The sequence below is a fragment of the Neomonachus schauinslandi genome, chromosome 3 (genome assembly GCF_002201575.2).
Source record: "Neomonachus schauinslandi chromosome 3, ASM220157v2, whole genome shotgun sequence".
Lineage (NCBI taxonomy): Eukaryota > Metazoa > Chordata > Mammalia > Carnivora > Phocidae > Neomonachus > Neomonachus schauinslandi.
This window is the reverse complement of record NC_058405.1, coordinates 116473053-116486611: the sequence shown is the minus strand read 5'-3', so window position 1 is coordinate 116486611 and position 13559 is coordinate 116473053. Positions and strand designations below refer to the sequence as shown.

Below are 13559 nucleotides of genomic sequence, written 5' to 3'. Positions count from 1 at the left end.
ATCTCTAGACATGGATAAAGAAGATGCATTAATTTGCTTTGAAGAACACATCCGAGCTTTAGAAAAAGAAGAAGAAGAAGAAAAACAGAAGAGTTTGCTGAGAGAAAGGAGACGACAGCGTAAAAATAGAGAATCTTTTCAGGTAATTAAAAACGTATCTTTTCTAGTTTAATTTCATACTACGGTTAGTGAGCTTCAACAGTGATAGAAACAATTTTGAGACTTCCTCATCCCAGATCATTAACTTAGGCTTTGTGGAGGATCCATACACATTTAACTCAAGGAGAACAGCCATTTTAGGCCAGGGGAACATAAAAGGCTGTAGCAGATTTGATATTTAAGGTGAGCACTGGTAAATCAATTAAGGTTTCACTTGGGGAAGAGGAATAGCATGAGCGAAGACTGAAAAAATATATATGATGACTCATTGGTTGATTTTTAGTGTCTAGAGAACAGTAGGGAATGATATGGCGTATATAGTTTGGGGATGGGCCATAGTTCTTAAATGCTATACGTAGAAGTTGAAATTATATATTCTTTATATAGGTCAGTGGCTCATTTTCACCTCCAGATATCATTTTTATCCTCTCATTAATAGAGAATATCATGGAGTGTAATGAGTTTTTGCATTTCATATTTCACCAGATTGCTCATTTCAGTAATTATATTAATAGCAGTTAGCACTGTTTACTGCTATACATTTTAAATTGATAATCACTTAAATTTTTATTACGGCCTTCTAAGAGTTGGTACTATTTCTGTTATGTCCATTTATATAAGATAAGGAAATGGACTCAGGCAAAGTGACTTACCCAAATTCAACGACTAAGTAGTGGAGCCAGAATTTGAATCTGTACAGTCTTTTTTTTTTTAAGATTTTGTTTATTTACTTAAGAGACAGAAAAAGCATGAGTGGGTGGGGGGAGAGTGGCAGAGGGAGAGGAAGAAGCAGGCTGCCTGCTGAGCAGGGAGCCCCACAGGGGACTCCATCCCAGGACCTGAGTTCACAGCCTGAGCCGAAGGCAGATACTTAACCAACTGAGCCACCTAGGATCTCTTCCATTAAACACTGTATTAAGATAAATGGTAAATTACAGTGACTTAAGTTTATTTCTCCTTTAATGATAATAATTATTTGGCGTAGGATAGGGCACAGTGCTATTCCCTAAGGCAGTAGTACTCAAAACTTAGTGTGCATCTAAATCATCTAGAGGACTTTTTTTTTTTTAAATAATCTTTCTGCCCAGTGTGGGGCTTGAACTCTGTACAACCCCAAGATTAAGAGTCACATGTTCTACCAACTGAGCCAGCCAGGCATCCCACCTAGAGGGCTTTTAAATAAACTCTTACTATCATGCCAGAAGTCACTAAACAATCTTAAATGCCATAGACAATAGCATTCCTTTAGTCCTCATTCCATGAAACCTTAACATTTCTTACTCTTACGGGTTCCTTTATTGTAGTGGTTTGCTGTAGGATCATGCAAAGAATTCTTAAAACCGCAGATTTCTTGAGCTTCACCCCTAGAATTTGATTCAGTAGGCCTAGGGTGGGTTCTGAGAATTTATATTTCTAGGAAGTTTCTAGGTGATAGTGATGCTTCTGGCCCATACTTTGAGAATTGCCCTAGGCTGTTAGCCTTTTATGCATAATTAGGAGTTTGTTGTCCACATTATCACATTTCAGCTTGGAAGAAGTTGAAAAGATAGTTGTTCTTTTTTTTTTTTTTTTTTTTTTAAAGCCAATAATGTAGAAGTTTTACTCTACTTCATATTCAACTGCTGAGAATTTAATCACATGGCTGCAACTAGATAAAAAGGCTGGAAAACCTACATTTTAACTGAGCAGCCTTGTGCCTGGGAAGAAGGGAAGAGCATATTTTAGGTTTTTTTAATATTCCTCTGCAACCATTGAATTTTAAGGGCTCTTATGAAGGTTTTACAATGGTTTAAAATAAGGAGACCTATATGATAAAATAGTAATACAATAAAAATAAGGTAGTCTGGGTCACAGAAAATAGTATGTATTATGTCAGTGTTGGAACTGGAAGGGAAATTGTGAGGTAAAGTCCACATGGGTCTTTTAGTTAAGCCTAAAGTATGGCTATGGTTTCTGATTACTGTTACTATAACTGGTATCAGCATGTTACTTTGTTTTTGCGTTCAAGAATGAAGAGAAGTGGAATTGATAGGTGTATGGTTTTATTCAGGGCATTGGTAGCCTGTAAAAATTTGTATGCCTCATGTATGATTTTAGTATTAATTTTTAATTTTAGTAATCTTTAATTTTACCCAGTATATCCAAAATACTATTTTAATATGGAATTGGTATTTTTTTTAAGAGATTTTTTGGTAATCTTCAAAATCGTCATGTGTTATATACTGATGACATATCTCAGTTCAGACGAGCCACATTTCATGGACTTAGAAGCTACATTTGACCTGTGTCTACCATATTGAACAGTGCAGGCATAGAAATTTCAGGAGCAGAATTTTGGGCCATAGTTCTTTAGAGACATTTGTTTATAGAAATAAACACCCTAAGGATTTGGGGAAGCAGGAAATATGAAAAATTGTTGAGTACAAAAGTCCCAATATGTTGCCCTGAAAAATCAGCAAATACTGAAAAAGGATAAAGAACAGAAATTGTAATAAGCATATAAAGATTTAGATTTAGGCTATAAAATTAACATGGAAGAAAGGAAATAGGTTTGTTTGTTTTTAAAGATTTTACTTAATTATTAGAGAGCAAGAGTTGGGGGGAAGGGCAGAGGGAGAAAGAAGCAGACTCTCCGCTGAGCAGGGAGTCTGACGTGCTGCTCAATTCCGGGACCCTGAAATACGACCTGAGCCAAGGGCAGATGCTTAACTGACCGAGCCACACAGGCAGCCCAGGAAATAGATTTTTTTTTTTTTTTTTTTTAAGATTTTATTTATTTATTTGACAGACACAGCGAGAGAGGGAACACAAGCAGGGGGAGTGGGAGAGGGAGAAGCAGGCTTCCCGCGGAGCAGGGAGCCCGATGCGGGGCTCCATCCCAGGACCCTGGGATCATGACCTGAGCTGAAGGCAGATGCTTAACAAATGAGCCACCCAGGTGCCCCAGGAAATAGATTTTTAAATCAGATAATGAGGTTGAGTCTTGGTACTTCAAACTATGTATCACTTCAGTAAAATACATCCTCTTAGAGGCCCCACCCACATTTATTCATTAATTAAAAAAAAAAAAAAAAACACAGCCAGAACACATTGGGCACTGTGTCTAAAAACAAAAAGTGTATTTTACAGGCAACATGTGAACACATTTTTAGCCTCATTATTAGAGATAACACCTAATGTTTCTAGTTAACTTGTACTTTTATATATGTTTTTTAAAAGTGAAATCATGTTCCATCTTAAGGAACAGTAAACTGAAGCCTGGAAAATAACATAGTTTTTCAAAGATCCTTTTCTCTGAAGTGCAGAAGAGGTTTTTGCCTAAAAGAAGATTTTATTTTCATCAAAGAGCAAGTATTCTTTGCACCTTAAACATATTTGGGTACATTGGTACAAGAGTTTCAAATATTGCTGTTTTTAATGTGTTTTCATGTTACATTAATATATCTAATGTCCTTAAAGATGACTTTTCAGTATAATGGGTTTTTATGATTGTTGGGTTTTCCTCCCCAGATATTTTTAGATGAACTGCACGAACATGGACAACTGCATTCTATGTCATCTTGGATGGAATTGTATCCAACAATTAGTTCCGACATTAGATTTACTAACATGCTTGGTCAACCGGGTGAGATTCTTTTCTTCCCAATTTATAGTCATGATAGTAGTTGGGATGGGCCAGAGAGGAAGGCGGTTATGTTGGGGAATGGAGGGGTGCTTTATTTTGTTTTATAAACAAAAAAGTAATTGCAGCTCTTTGGTTAGAGCTAGCTTTTGACTTCTTTAGTTTTTTCATTAGGATCAACTGCACTTGACCTTTTCAAGTTTTATGTTGAGGATCTTAAAGCACGTTATCATGATGAGAAGAAAATAATAAAAGACATTCTAAAGGTAAACACTACACTTACTATTTACTGTTAATCTGTAGTATATTTTAATTTTATAAGTTGATATTGTGTTTCTTTATGTATTATTAGTGTTAACAAGATTTCTCTTTCTTAGGATAAAGGATTTGTAGTTGAAGTAAATACGACTTTCGAAGACTTTGTGGCCATAATCAGTTCAACTAAAAGGTCAACCACGTTAGATGCTGGAAATATTAAGTTGGCTTTCAACAGTGTAAGTTATCATCTTTACTATGAAAAACAACTAGCTTTACAAAGTTTGTACTAAACTACTTTAGTACAGTTCTTAATATATTCAGCTAAAAGTACTTAAGCTGTAGGCTACTGAAATAAGGGCATATGACTAGGATTTTACTGGGTAGTAAAGTAAAAGAAAATAATGTATTTAGATAATCAGCTAATGAAGAAGTTTCCTTTGCTCAAATTAACTGGTGTTGTAATTTGGCCCATAACTTAGAAATGGTGGGAGAATGCTTAAATTAAGGATGAATTACTTCAGTTGTACTATTATAACTGATTAAATATGATTTTCTAAAAGTTATTAGAAAAGGCAGAAGCTCGTGAACGCGAACGAGAAAAAGAGGAGGCTCGGAAAATGAAACGAAAAGAATCTGCATTTAAGAGTATGTTGAAACAGGCTACTCCTCCAATAGAATTGGATGCTGTCTGGGAAGATGTATGTATAATTGTAAATTCTTTCTAATGATCTGTTTCCTTTACAATTGAAGATAAAAATATCTTTAATTCCCTTCCCATTTTATAGCCACAAAAAGAAGCTAAAGTTATTGGTAGAGTATAAATTAAATATACTGAGAATATTTAAAAGTATAAACTCAAGTCTGACCCTGCATTTAGAAATATTTATTGAAAATGGTTTGGACTTCAGAGGAAGAGAAATTTAATAGACTTTGAGGGGATGGGGCTGTCATAGTTACTCCTTGCTGTTGTGATTCTTTTTTGTCATACTGGTATACTTCTCTTGGTATTCATGTATTCTTATCTGAATTTTTCAGATCCGGGAGAGATTTGTAAAAGAGCCAGCATTTGAGGACATAACTCTAGAGTCTGAAAGAAAACGAATATTTAAAGATTTTATGCATGTGCTTGAGGTAATTTTAGTATTCTCATAATTAACTTCACTATTTCAAAATAAATAAAAATATAAACAAAAATTGAATTTAGATTGATTGATCAAAGTGTGTTTTTTAAATTATACTGCTTCTCTACAAATGTCATTACCTGAGATGGTTAAGGAAATGATTTTTCTATAGAAACTGCTTTTAAGTAAAAGAAACCAAGCTTGCATGTGAATATAAAGATGTGTTCGTAGGGACAGTTCATATTTCTTTCATGTTTTTACAATGTTTTAAAAATTGAGTTCAGCAGCCTTCTGTAATGACTGGTAAACCTAAAGAAAACGTAAACAGCTTTTAAAGCACACATTTCAAATATTACACTGTCAGATGTGTTCATTGCTCAGGGAGGTCTGGAAAATAATGGAATAAGTTGTAAGTTTTTGTTAAAATAACTAATGATAAAATTGCAAGTTACTCCATTAGCTGAACAAGGGTATTTTGATGAAGATTTAAGGTACTTGTATGTAGTAAATATGCTAAATAGACTAGTAATTACTGAATAAAAACATTTGGTGCCTATATGGGGCCAGGCATTGTTTTAACAGTTTTACAAACACTACATATATGAACTTAATCCTCACAACAACCCTGTGAAGTTGCAGATGAGCAAACTGAGGTAAAGAGAAGTAATTTGCAGAGAAAGGATTCTAGCCCAGGCTGTTTGATTCCAGGGTCAATGCTTTTAACAAGTAATGCTACCCTACCAGTTCTGGACATAGTGATACTTTATAACACACTGCAAGCTGGCATATATTTAACATTAGAGTGTTGGCGTGGTGTGGTCATAGGGCACTGCAGGTCACTTAATTGTTCACTATTTCCTTGGATTTCTTGTTCTTAATGAATTTCAGTGTCGACAACAGTTTGCTCTGTTAACATATATCCACAGTCACCTTTATTATCTCCTAGCTGCCTCTAGATCTAGTCCTGTTGGCCTCTTAAGTGTTTTCAAAGTGTGTTTGAGAGCAGCAGCATCTACATTACCTGGGAGCTTGTTAATAATTCAGAGTCTTAGGCGCCATTGGCAGAAATCCTGCATCAGAATCATCATTTCAACAAGATTCTCAAGCACTGGAATAGAATGTACATTTAATTTTGAGAAGCTCTAGCTAGTATCTTAACATTGTCCCCCAATTCGTAATCATCAAGATTTTCTGGTGACCTGTGCTGGGAGTAGTGGTGAGGTTATAAATGGAGCTGAAGGATTATAGCATAGGGAAGGGCCAGTTACATTGGAATAAGTTTTGGGACCCTAGTAATCTGAGTCTTTGAGTTAGAAAAGGACAAGGAATTTAGCAGTCAGTGACATAGAGTAAAAGGAGCTTCCTTTCTGAGTCAGATGTTTTGTTTTCATTTACTTGTAAACTGAAGCAGAATTATTTTCAAAGCCATAGATAAGTTTGGGGGCAAGGAGCTTTTACTGCAGCATTAATAAATGAATTAAAATCCACAGAGACAACATTTCCTTTTCTGATTTCACGTGGTGTTAGACTGTCTTTGGAGGACTTAAGGTTTGACTAGGAAGAGAATGCTCCTTGGGTGGAGAAAAAAAAGAATTAGATTTTGCTTTATTCTGAGACCAGCCCTGTTTATCTTAGTTCAAGGATGGCTCTGAGGTAGTTCTTTTTCATGGTGCCAAGCCTAGCTCGCTGACCAAAACCAGATTGATCAGAAAAACCATGTCTGAATGTAATTTTATTTCATTGGTTTTGAAAGTAGTGTGACTGTTCTACAGATTATACTTCTCTGGAGTTTATCAGTTGTCCCTACTAAAGCATACCATTCTCATTCCTATAAAGAGTGCTTTCTTTCTTAATACTTTGTTTTTAGATATCAAAATGAGTGGGTATGGGATGGTTAGAAAGGAACAGAACATTTTAACTGCTAATTCTTTGCAGTTTCAAGGAAGTACATCCTAAATGTGCAAAATGAGAATAAGATTTTTACTCTTATAACTTGTATAGCGTCTAAAAATTCCTTATGATCTGCTTCTAAAGTAAATGTAAACTTTTGAAATTCTTTTCCTTTTGCACCTGTAGCATGAATGTCAACATCATCATTCAAAGAACAAGAAACATTCTAAAAAATCTAAAAAACATCACAGGAAACGTTCCCGCTCTAGATCGGTAAGGAAGTTTATTATGGTACCCTAAATGTGTTGAAATATTTGTTAACATCATTATGAATGAAATTATATATGTATTATATATAGGGATCAGATTCAGATGATGACGACAGCCATTCAAAGAAAAAAAGACAGCGATCAGAGTCTCGGTCTGCCTCAGAACATTCTTCTAGTGCTGAGTCTGGTAAGCATTTCTTTTAACTTGAATAGAATCATTGGAACTGTGGGGCACCATCGCTTAAGGGTCCAGCTCTTGGTCCTGAGATTGAACCCCTGCTCAGCACGAGTCTGCTTAAGACTCTCCTTCTCCCTTTCCCTCTACACCCCCTCCCATGCTCTCTCTCTCCAAAATAAAACTTTAAAGAAAAAAAAAATCATTGGCACTTGGATGTCCTCAAATTCAGACTTTTTTTTCTTTTCATGCTGCTTAGAGAGAAGTTATAAGAAGTCAAAAAAACATAAGAAGAAAAGCAAGAAGAGGAGACATAAATCTGTAAGCAAGCTTTTAAATATGTGGTACTGCAGCTAGGTTTTAGCCCTTAACTTGTTCAGTGGTGATAGAACTCTTTTCTGTCTAGGCCTATGCAGTCTAGCACAGTTCAGGTGGACACCTAAACTCGGGAATTACATAGTTTGTCTTCACTGTAATCGTCCATTAAAATCTTCTATAGTGAGCTTTGAAAACAAACACACATCAATGTTAAGATTTCCACTCTGGCTTTTTAAAGTAATCTTAGAGAAAGACCCAAGTGTGTATGTGTTGCCGCTGTGGTGAGAATCACAAGTTTAAACATTCACCTATTTCTCTACTCTTAGTTCTTCATTTTACATAGGCATCAAGATACCCTAAGGAGCTTTTTCAAAACAGAAGTGACGGGTACTTACTACTTGTTGAATGAGAGTTTTTTTTCCTTCATGCTACTCACTCGAATTTATACATGTCTAATAAAGGACCATTTATTTAGGCAGTGACATTGCACTTTAAATCCTGCTTTTCAGTGCACCGAGGTGGCTCAGTTGGTTGAGCATCCATTCCATACTTGATTTCTGCTCAGGTCATGATCTCAGGGTCGTGAGATTGGGTTCTGCACTCAGCGCGTAGTCTGCTGAATATTCTCTTTATCCCTCTCCTGTTCACATGTGCTAAATAAATAAAATCTCTTAAAAAATAATAATCCTGCTTTTAGTTGCAGTTTTGAGGAAAGAATTTACTATATAATGGTCAACCTATTAGATGATTAAGCTAATCACAGCATTCTCTATATATATCTGAACAAACCAACAATATTGGGTTGGCAGAAAATGTAATGTTTGTCTACATTTACATAATAGATATAATCCACATCTTGTGTGCTTTCTTCCCTAATTCAGTGAAGCTCTTTTGTGATGTTAATGTATCAGAATGTCATCCTTCCCAAAGGAAAGACCAACTCCCTCCAGTGAATCTTGGAAATGTTACAGAATCCTTGAGGTTAATAATTCAGATTTCACCATACTAGGAACACATGCCCTATAATAATACATGGATGTTCTTAAATATTACCTATATGGAGATACGAAAAAACATAATGGTATCTTCATCAAAATGCTGATGTTATTTTTAATTTACACAGGACTCTCCAGAGTCAGATGCTGAGCGAGAGAAGGATAAAAAAGAAAAAGACCGAGAAAATGAAAAAGACAGAACTAGACAAAGATCAGAATCAAAACACAAATCACCTAAGAAAAAGACTGGAAAGGATTCTGTAAGTGTTCAGAATTATTTCATACCTGTGTTTTCAAAATACAAAAATGGATATTGTGGTTTGTATGACATTGAATAGACTTTTTGCAAGTTGGCTACCATTTGAAGAAAACAATGAAAATTCAGTTAACTGCCTCTCACACAAAATAGTGTTCTAAGTTGTATATTCCTCAAAAATAAGTCTTCCATGACTGTTGTTTTAATCCACTAAGAAAAAGGATATGGTCTTCTACTTTGTAAGTTGTAAAAAGTACCACTGGACATTTTCTACCTAATTTTTTGAGGAATATAAGACACAGATCAGGGGTTCTCCAGATATGTACAGCCATCAGTACTAAATCCAGTTTCAAAAGGTAGCATTCCAGTAACTTTTAGGAGTAATCATTGTGAGGGAAAAGGTGAAGGCAAAGGGATAGGAGGGGGGACTACAAAGTTAACATTTTAATATCAAATTACATTAGTCTTTAGTTTCCCATCTGTGTGTGTGTGTATGTATGTAAATGACAGCAAAGTAACACAAGCCTTCTTAGCCTTGCCATTCTACAAATACTGTGGACTTAGCAGGAGTAATGCCCCTAAATGGACCCATGGAGAGTTTTAACTGTTTAGATAAGCCCTGGTTCTCCCTCTCGATATTCTGATTCAGTTGATAATGGAGGTTTTTTTTTAAAAGCTGCCCTGGTGAGTTTGATGCACATCCTTGGTGAAGAATGATTTCCTGAATACTTAATAGCAGCTTAACAGTTTCTTCTTTGTAGTCAGTTAAATGAAATCTCTGAAGGGAAGAATAGGTGATCTACTTTTTAAAGGTTGTTTTTCACCAATAGCACAATATTTTTATTTTTTGAATTGTTTTTCAGTCTAAGTATTGTCCTCATAAATTTTAAATGTTTATCTAAGGATAGTATGCTTAAAGCATAATACTTTTCTATAATATAAAACACTTAGAAGGCAACCTAGAATCTACAAAATTAGCAAAGAATATAGTGCCTTAGGTAATGAACACCCAACTTCCATTAAATGGAAACGAAATGTTTCATATTCAGTGGTGTAAGAGGAAGGGAAAGAAACCATTGTGTACCATTCTGCCCGATTTACATATTAATGCAAACTGAAAGTAGTACCATATAAAAGTCTTGTTCTGAGTTCACTATCTCCCCTAGTAAAACCAGGGAGTAGTTAGCAACTCATTAATAGGCTTTTGGGAAAGAGGTCAGTCCTAAACCCTGTGATGGGCTTGTTTTTGTGGAAGACAGTCCATATATTTTGGTTCCTTTTTTTCAAAGGTTCAATACTACTTAACCTTTTGAGTACTGACATTAAATGTAAATGTATTCAATGTCTTTTCAGGGGAATTGGGATACTTCTGGCAGTGAACTGAGTGAAGGGGAATTGGAAAAGCGCAGAAGGACCCTTTTGGAGCAACTGGATGATGATCAATAAATTATACCAAATATATGTTTACAGTATGATTTAAAGTCTAATTCAGACCAGGGACTCTATTTTAAAGTTCAATTGAAATAACACTGGGTTTTAATTATATCACAGGAGAAAAAAGTGCATTTAAGTATTGTTATTGTGGACTTTATAAAAAGCAAAGGAAATTGAAAATAACTTTTGATTCTGTATCAAGAATCATATTTTCATACGGTCATAACTGTCTTTCTGTGACCCTTTCATAGGGCACTGCAGGATGGATTAAAGGTGGCAATTTACTGATAACTGCAGATGTCTCTACTTTGTTCTGAAGTCTAAGTCATGAGGCGATTTGATTTACTTTATAGAAGTTGGATTTTGAAGATATAATGAAAATTTTTTTGATATTTAGTAGTACAAAAAAAGCACCAGCAACTGACAAAACTGCTTTTTTGTGCACTACCCAACTGGTTAAAGCTGATATGATCTTTTATGGTGAACTCAGAAATAGATGTTCTTAACGGAAACCTGGTAGACCCTTAACTATAGTGGTGCTAATGAGCACTACTATAATAAAGCCACCATTATTTTTTATGAAACACCTGAATACGTTTTAAAAAAAGGCTGTTGTGAGGGCATTATTTTGAGGTGATGTTTTAAAAGTTAACATCAAATCAAATTGTAAATTAGTTTAAATATATTGCCTTAAGGACCTACTAAAGAATGTGCCACCAAACTTTAAGTGATAGCTGCAATATCCTTGTCTGAAACAAAAATCAATGTTGACTTAAACATTTTCTTTAACAGTTGTTTTTTTTTTTTAATCCGATCTTTTCTCTTACTTTTTTTCATTGAGGAAGTCTTTTACCTTCCCTACTCACTGAGAAGTATTGACTTCATGGTACACATTCTAAAGCATTTCTGATTTGAATATTTTTGTACATTTTTATCAATTATTAAACCTTCTCTTCTAGTGTGTACTAGTATTTATTTCTACTTAAACTACTCACCTCTAAAAAAAATTGTATGATCATTTAAAGATACTAAATCCTTGAAATTTTGCTTCATCTTATCCACTTAGCTAGGTTCCTTTCCTTTTTAATATTTAAGAATATTATAAATCAGTACATTTGAGGCCCCTGTAATTTGTTTTGGAGCTACAAATTTCCTATAGAAAACTTTAGAGAGGCAATGGTTTGAAGCTAGAATACTCTTTACATGCTAACTTTTGAAGGTTGGTAATGTAATTTATACTATTTTCCTTCAGTGCAGGAGATTTTTTTAATAAGTAAATTTTAGCACATAGTCTTTGGCATTAGATATTTTTTTATTTTGGACACTTCGAGCAATCCTATTTCAAGTTGGGATTTGGAAGAACAAAACTTTCATTTTATTTTTCCTTCACCATTCTAATGAATTTGAGAAGTTCAAATGACCAGGACTATTCTTTCCCCATCCCTTGCTACTGTTTCAATTAAATCTAGCATCCACTGTTGAAAGCCTCAAAAAAGGGGGGAGGGGGCGGGGAGTTATTTCTAAATTTTTCTCTGCCAAGTCATTTTTCTGCTGTGAAAACTGACATGACTGTGGAAAATGAGAATCACTCTTAGAAGATGTGAAGTAATCAAGTTGCTTGCTGGAGGTTAGTCTCTTATTGTATATTAGAACCAAAAAATATAAACTTTGGCAATAGGGAGTTGCCTAGATTTAATTTTCAGAGGTCTCGTAATGATAGGTTAATATTGCTAATCATGTCAAACACTTGACATGGAAGTCAGTGGCAAAATCTTCAAAATGCTTATGATATTGGCAGAAATAGTGTGGTGTTTCATAAGAGATTTTAGAATCTGTAAAATTTTGTTTTAATTCCCTGAATGATTTTTTTTAAGTGCAACTTTAAAGTTTTAATTTTTCTATTTAAATAAAAAGTTACTGATATGTTTTAGCATGTCCTCAAAATAGATTTCTGTATTTCTTAGAGATACTGTCTTAACACCTCAAATTCCTACAGTACAAATTCAAGTTTCTCTATAGTTCATCCGTGAAAATTATTTGACCTTAAAACAACTACTGAATAAATGGCAACTCAAAATATAACAGCGTTATTATAAAAGATGTAATTGAAGTGACTATAATCCTTGTCTACCTTTAATGATCCCATCAAGTGGGATTTAGTTACCAAAAGGTACTGTACAGTCTGAAGGCACAGGTGATGGGAAGATTTTGTTACAAGAGTTCTATGTGAATATTTTTAACCTATTAGATTAGGTTTCTAAATTTTCAGTCTGGTAAAAGCTGAAATGTCTTAGAATATTGGTTCTGTTAGAGTTAAACAGAAATGTTCAAAGAGTTTGAACAAATGTGTTCAAACAGGAAAGTGTTTATTTTCAGATAAGGGGAAGTTACACGTTTCAGTTAAGCATCAGACTCTTCGGTAAATGTTGAGGGTTTTTCTTCCCTCTGTATCATTAATTATTGGATTAAATTTACTAATTAATAGATTTATTATAATAGTTAGAATCTCCAATATTTGATGTTTTTATTTTCTCCCAGTCCAGTAATTCCTGTATGGGAAAATTGAATTTGTATGAAGAGTTAGTCAAGTATGATGAATTCTTTGCACTTTCCCAAGTTTATTTAAATAACTTAATGCTTTTAAATAAAAGCAATGGTCCTTTTTTTTTTTTTTTAAACACAGCAAGGCTATTTCATTATTACCCAAAGCAGCTTCAAAAATAGAGATTATTCATGTTTTTCAACAATAAAAACTTCACTTTTTATGCCTCCCAGTAAATTTGAAAATGCTATGTCACAGCTTGACTTTGCTAATTGGGCCTCATTTTATACAACTATAAAATAAAAATGGCCTAGAGTAAGGCCTTATTAATTCATAGTGGTAGAGTGAAGAAACTGTAAAAACGGAAACATCTCTGTACATTTTTCTGGAAAGACAGTCCATAATTTTTTTTTTTTTTACCAAAGGGCCTGTATTCTGTGTTAAGAAGCATTTGCCTAATGATCCTGGTTTTCTTCCAGTGATAATGGTCAACTCAGTGCTGACTAGGCAGCCACTTTTC

At 34.4% G+C, this 13559-nt stretch overlaps 1 protein-coding gene across 9 annotated transcripts in view; it reads left to right on the top strand.

Moving 5' to 3' along the window:
• Nucleotides 1–11096, top strand: part of PRPF40A (pre-mRNA processing factor 40 homolog A) — a 53225-nt gene extending 42129 nt beyond the window's left edge. For 5 of the 9 annotated variants that reach the window (XM_044913647.1, XM_021702898.1, XM_044913650.1 and 2 more), the window contains 11 exons: nt 9–142; nt 3670–3784; nt 3956–4047; nt 4159–4275; nt 4600–4737; nt 5075–5170; nt 7237–7323; nt 7410–7506; nt 7754–7815; nt 8936–9067; nt 10417–11096. In XM_044913647.1, coding sequence (XP_044769582.1) covers nt 9–142; nt 3670–3784; nt 3956–4047; nt 4159–4275; nt 4600–4737; nt 5075–5170; nt 7237–7323; nt 7410–7506; nt 7754–7815; nt 8936–9067; nt 10417–10509 — 1163 coding nt within the window. In that variant the 3' untranslated portion in view covers nt 10510–11096. Of the gene's footprint in view, nt 1–8; nt 143–3669; nt 3785–3943; nt 4048–4158; nt 4276–4599; nt 4738–5074; nt 5171–7236; nt 7324–7409; nt 7507–7753; nt 7816–8935; nt 9068–10416 lie in introns of all 9 variants that reach the window. The other 4 variants (XM_044913645.1, XM_021702897.1, XM_044913648.1 and 1 more) reach the window with 1 other exon arrangement.
• The last annotated feature ends 2463 nt before the right edge of the window (nt 11097–13559 follow it).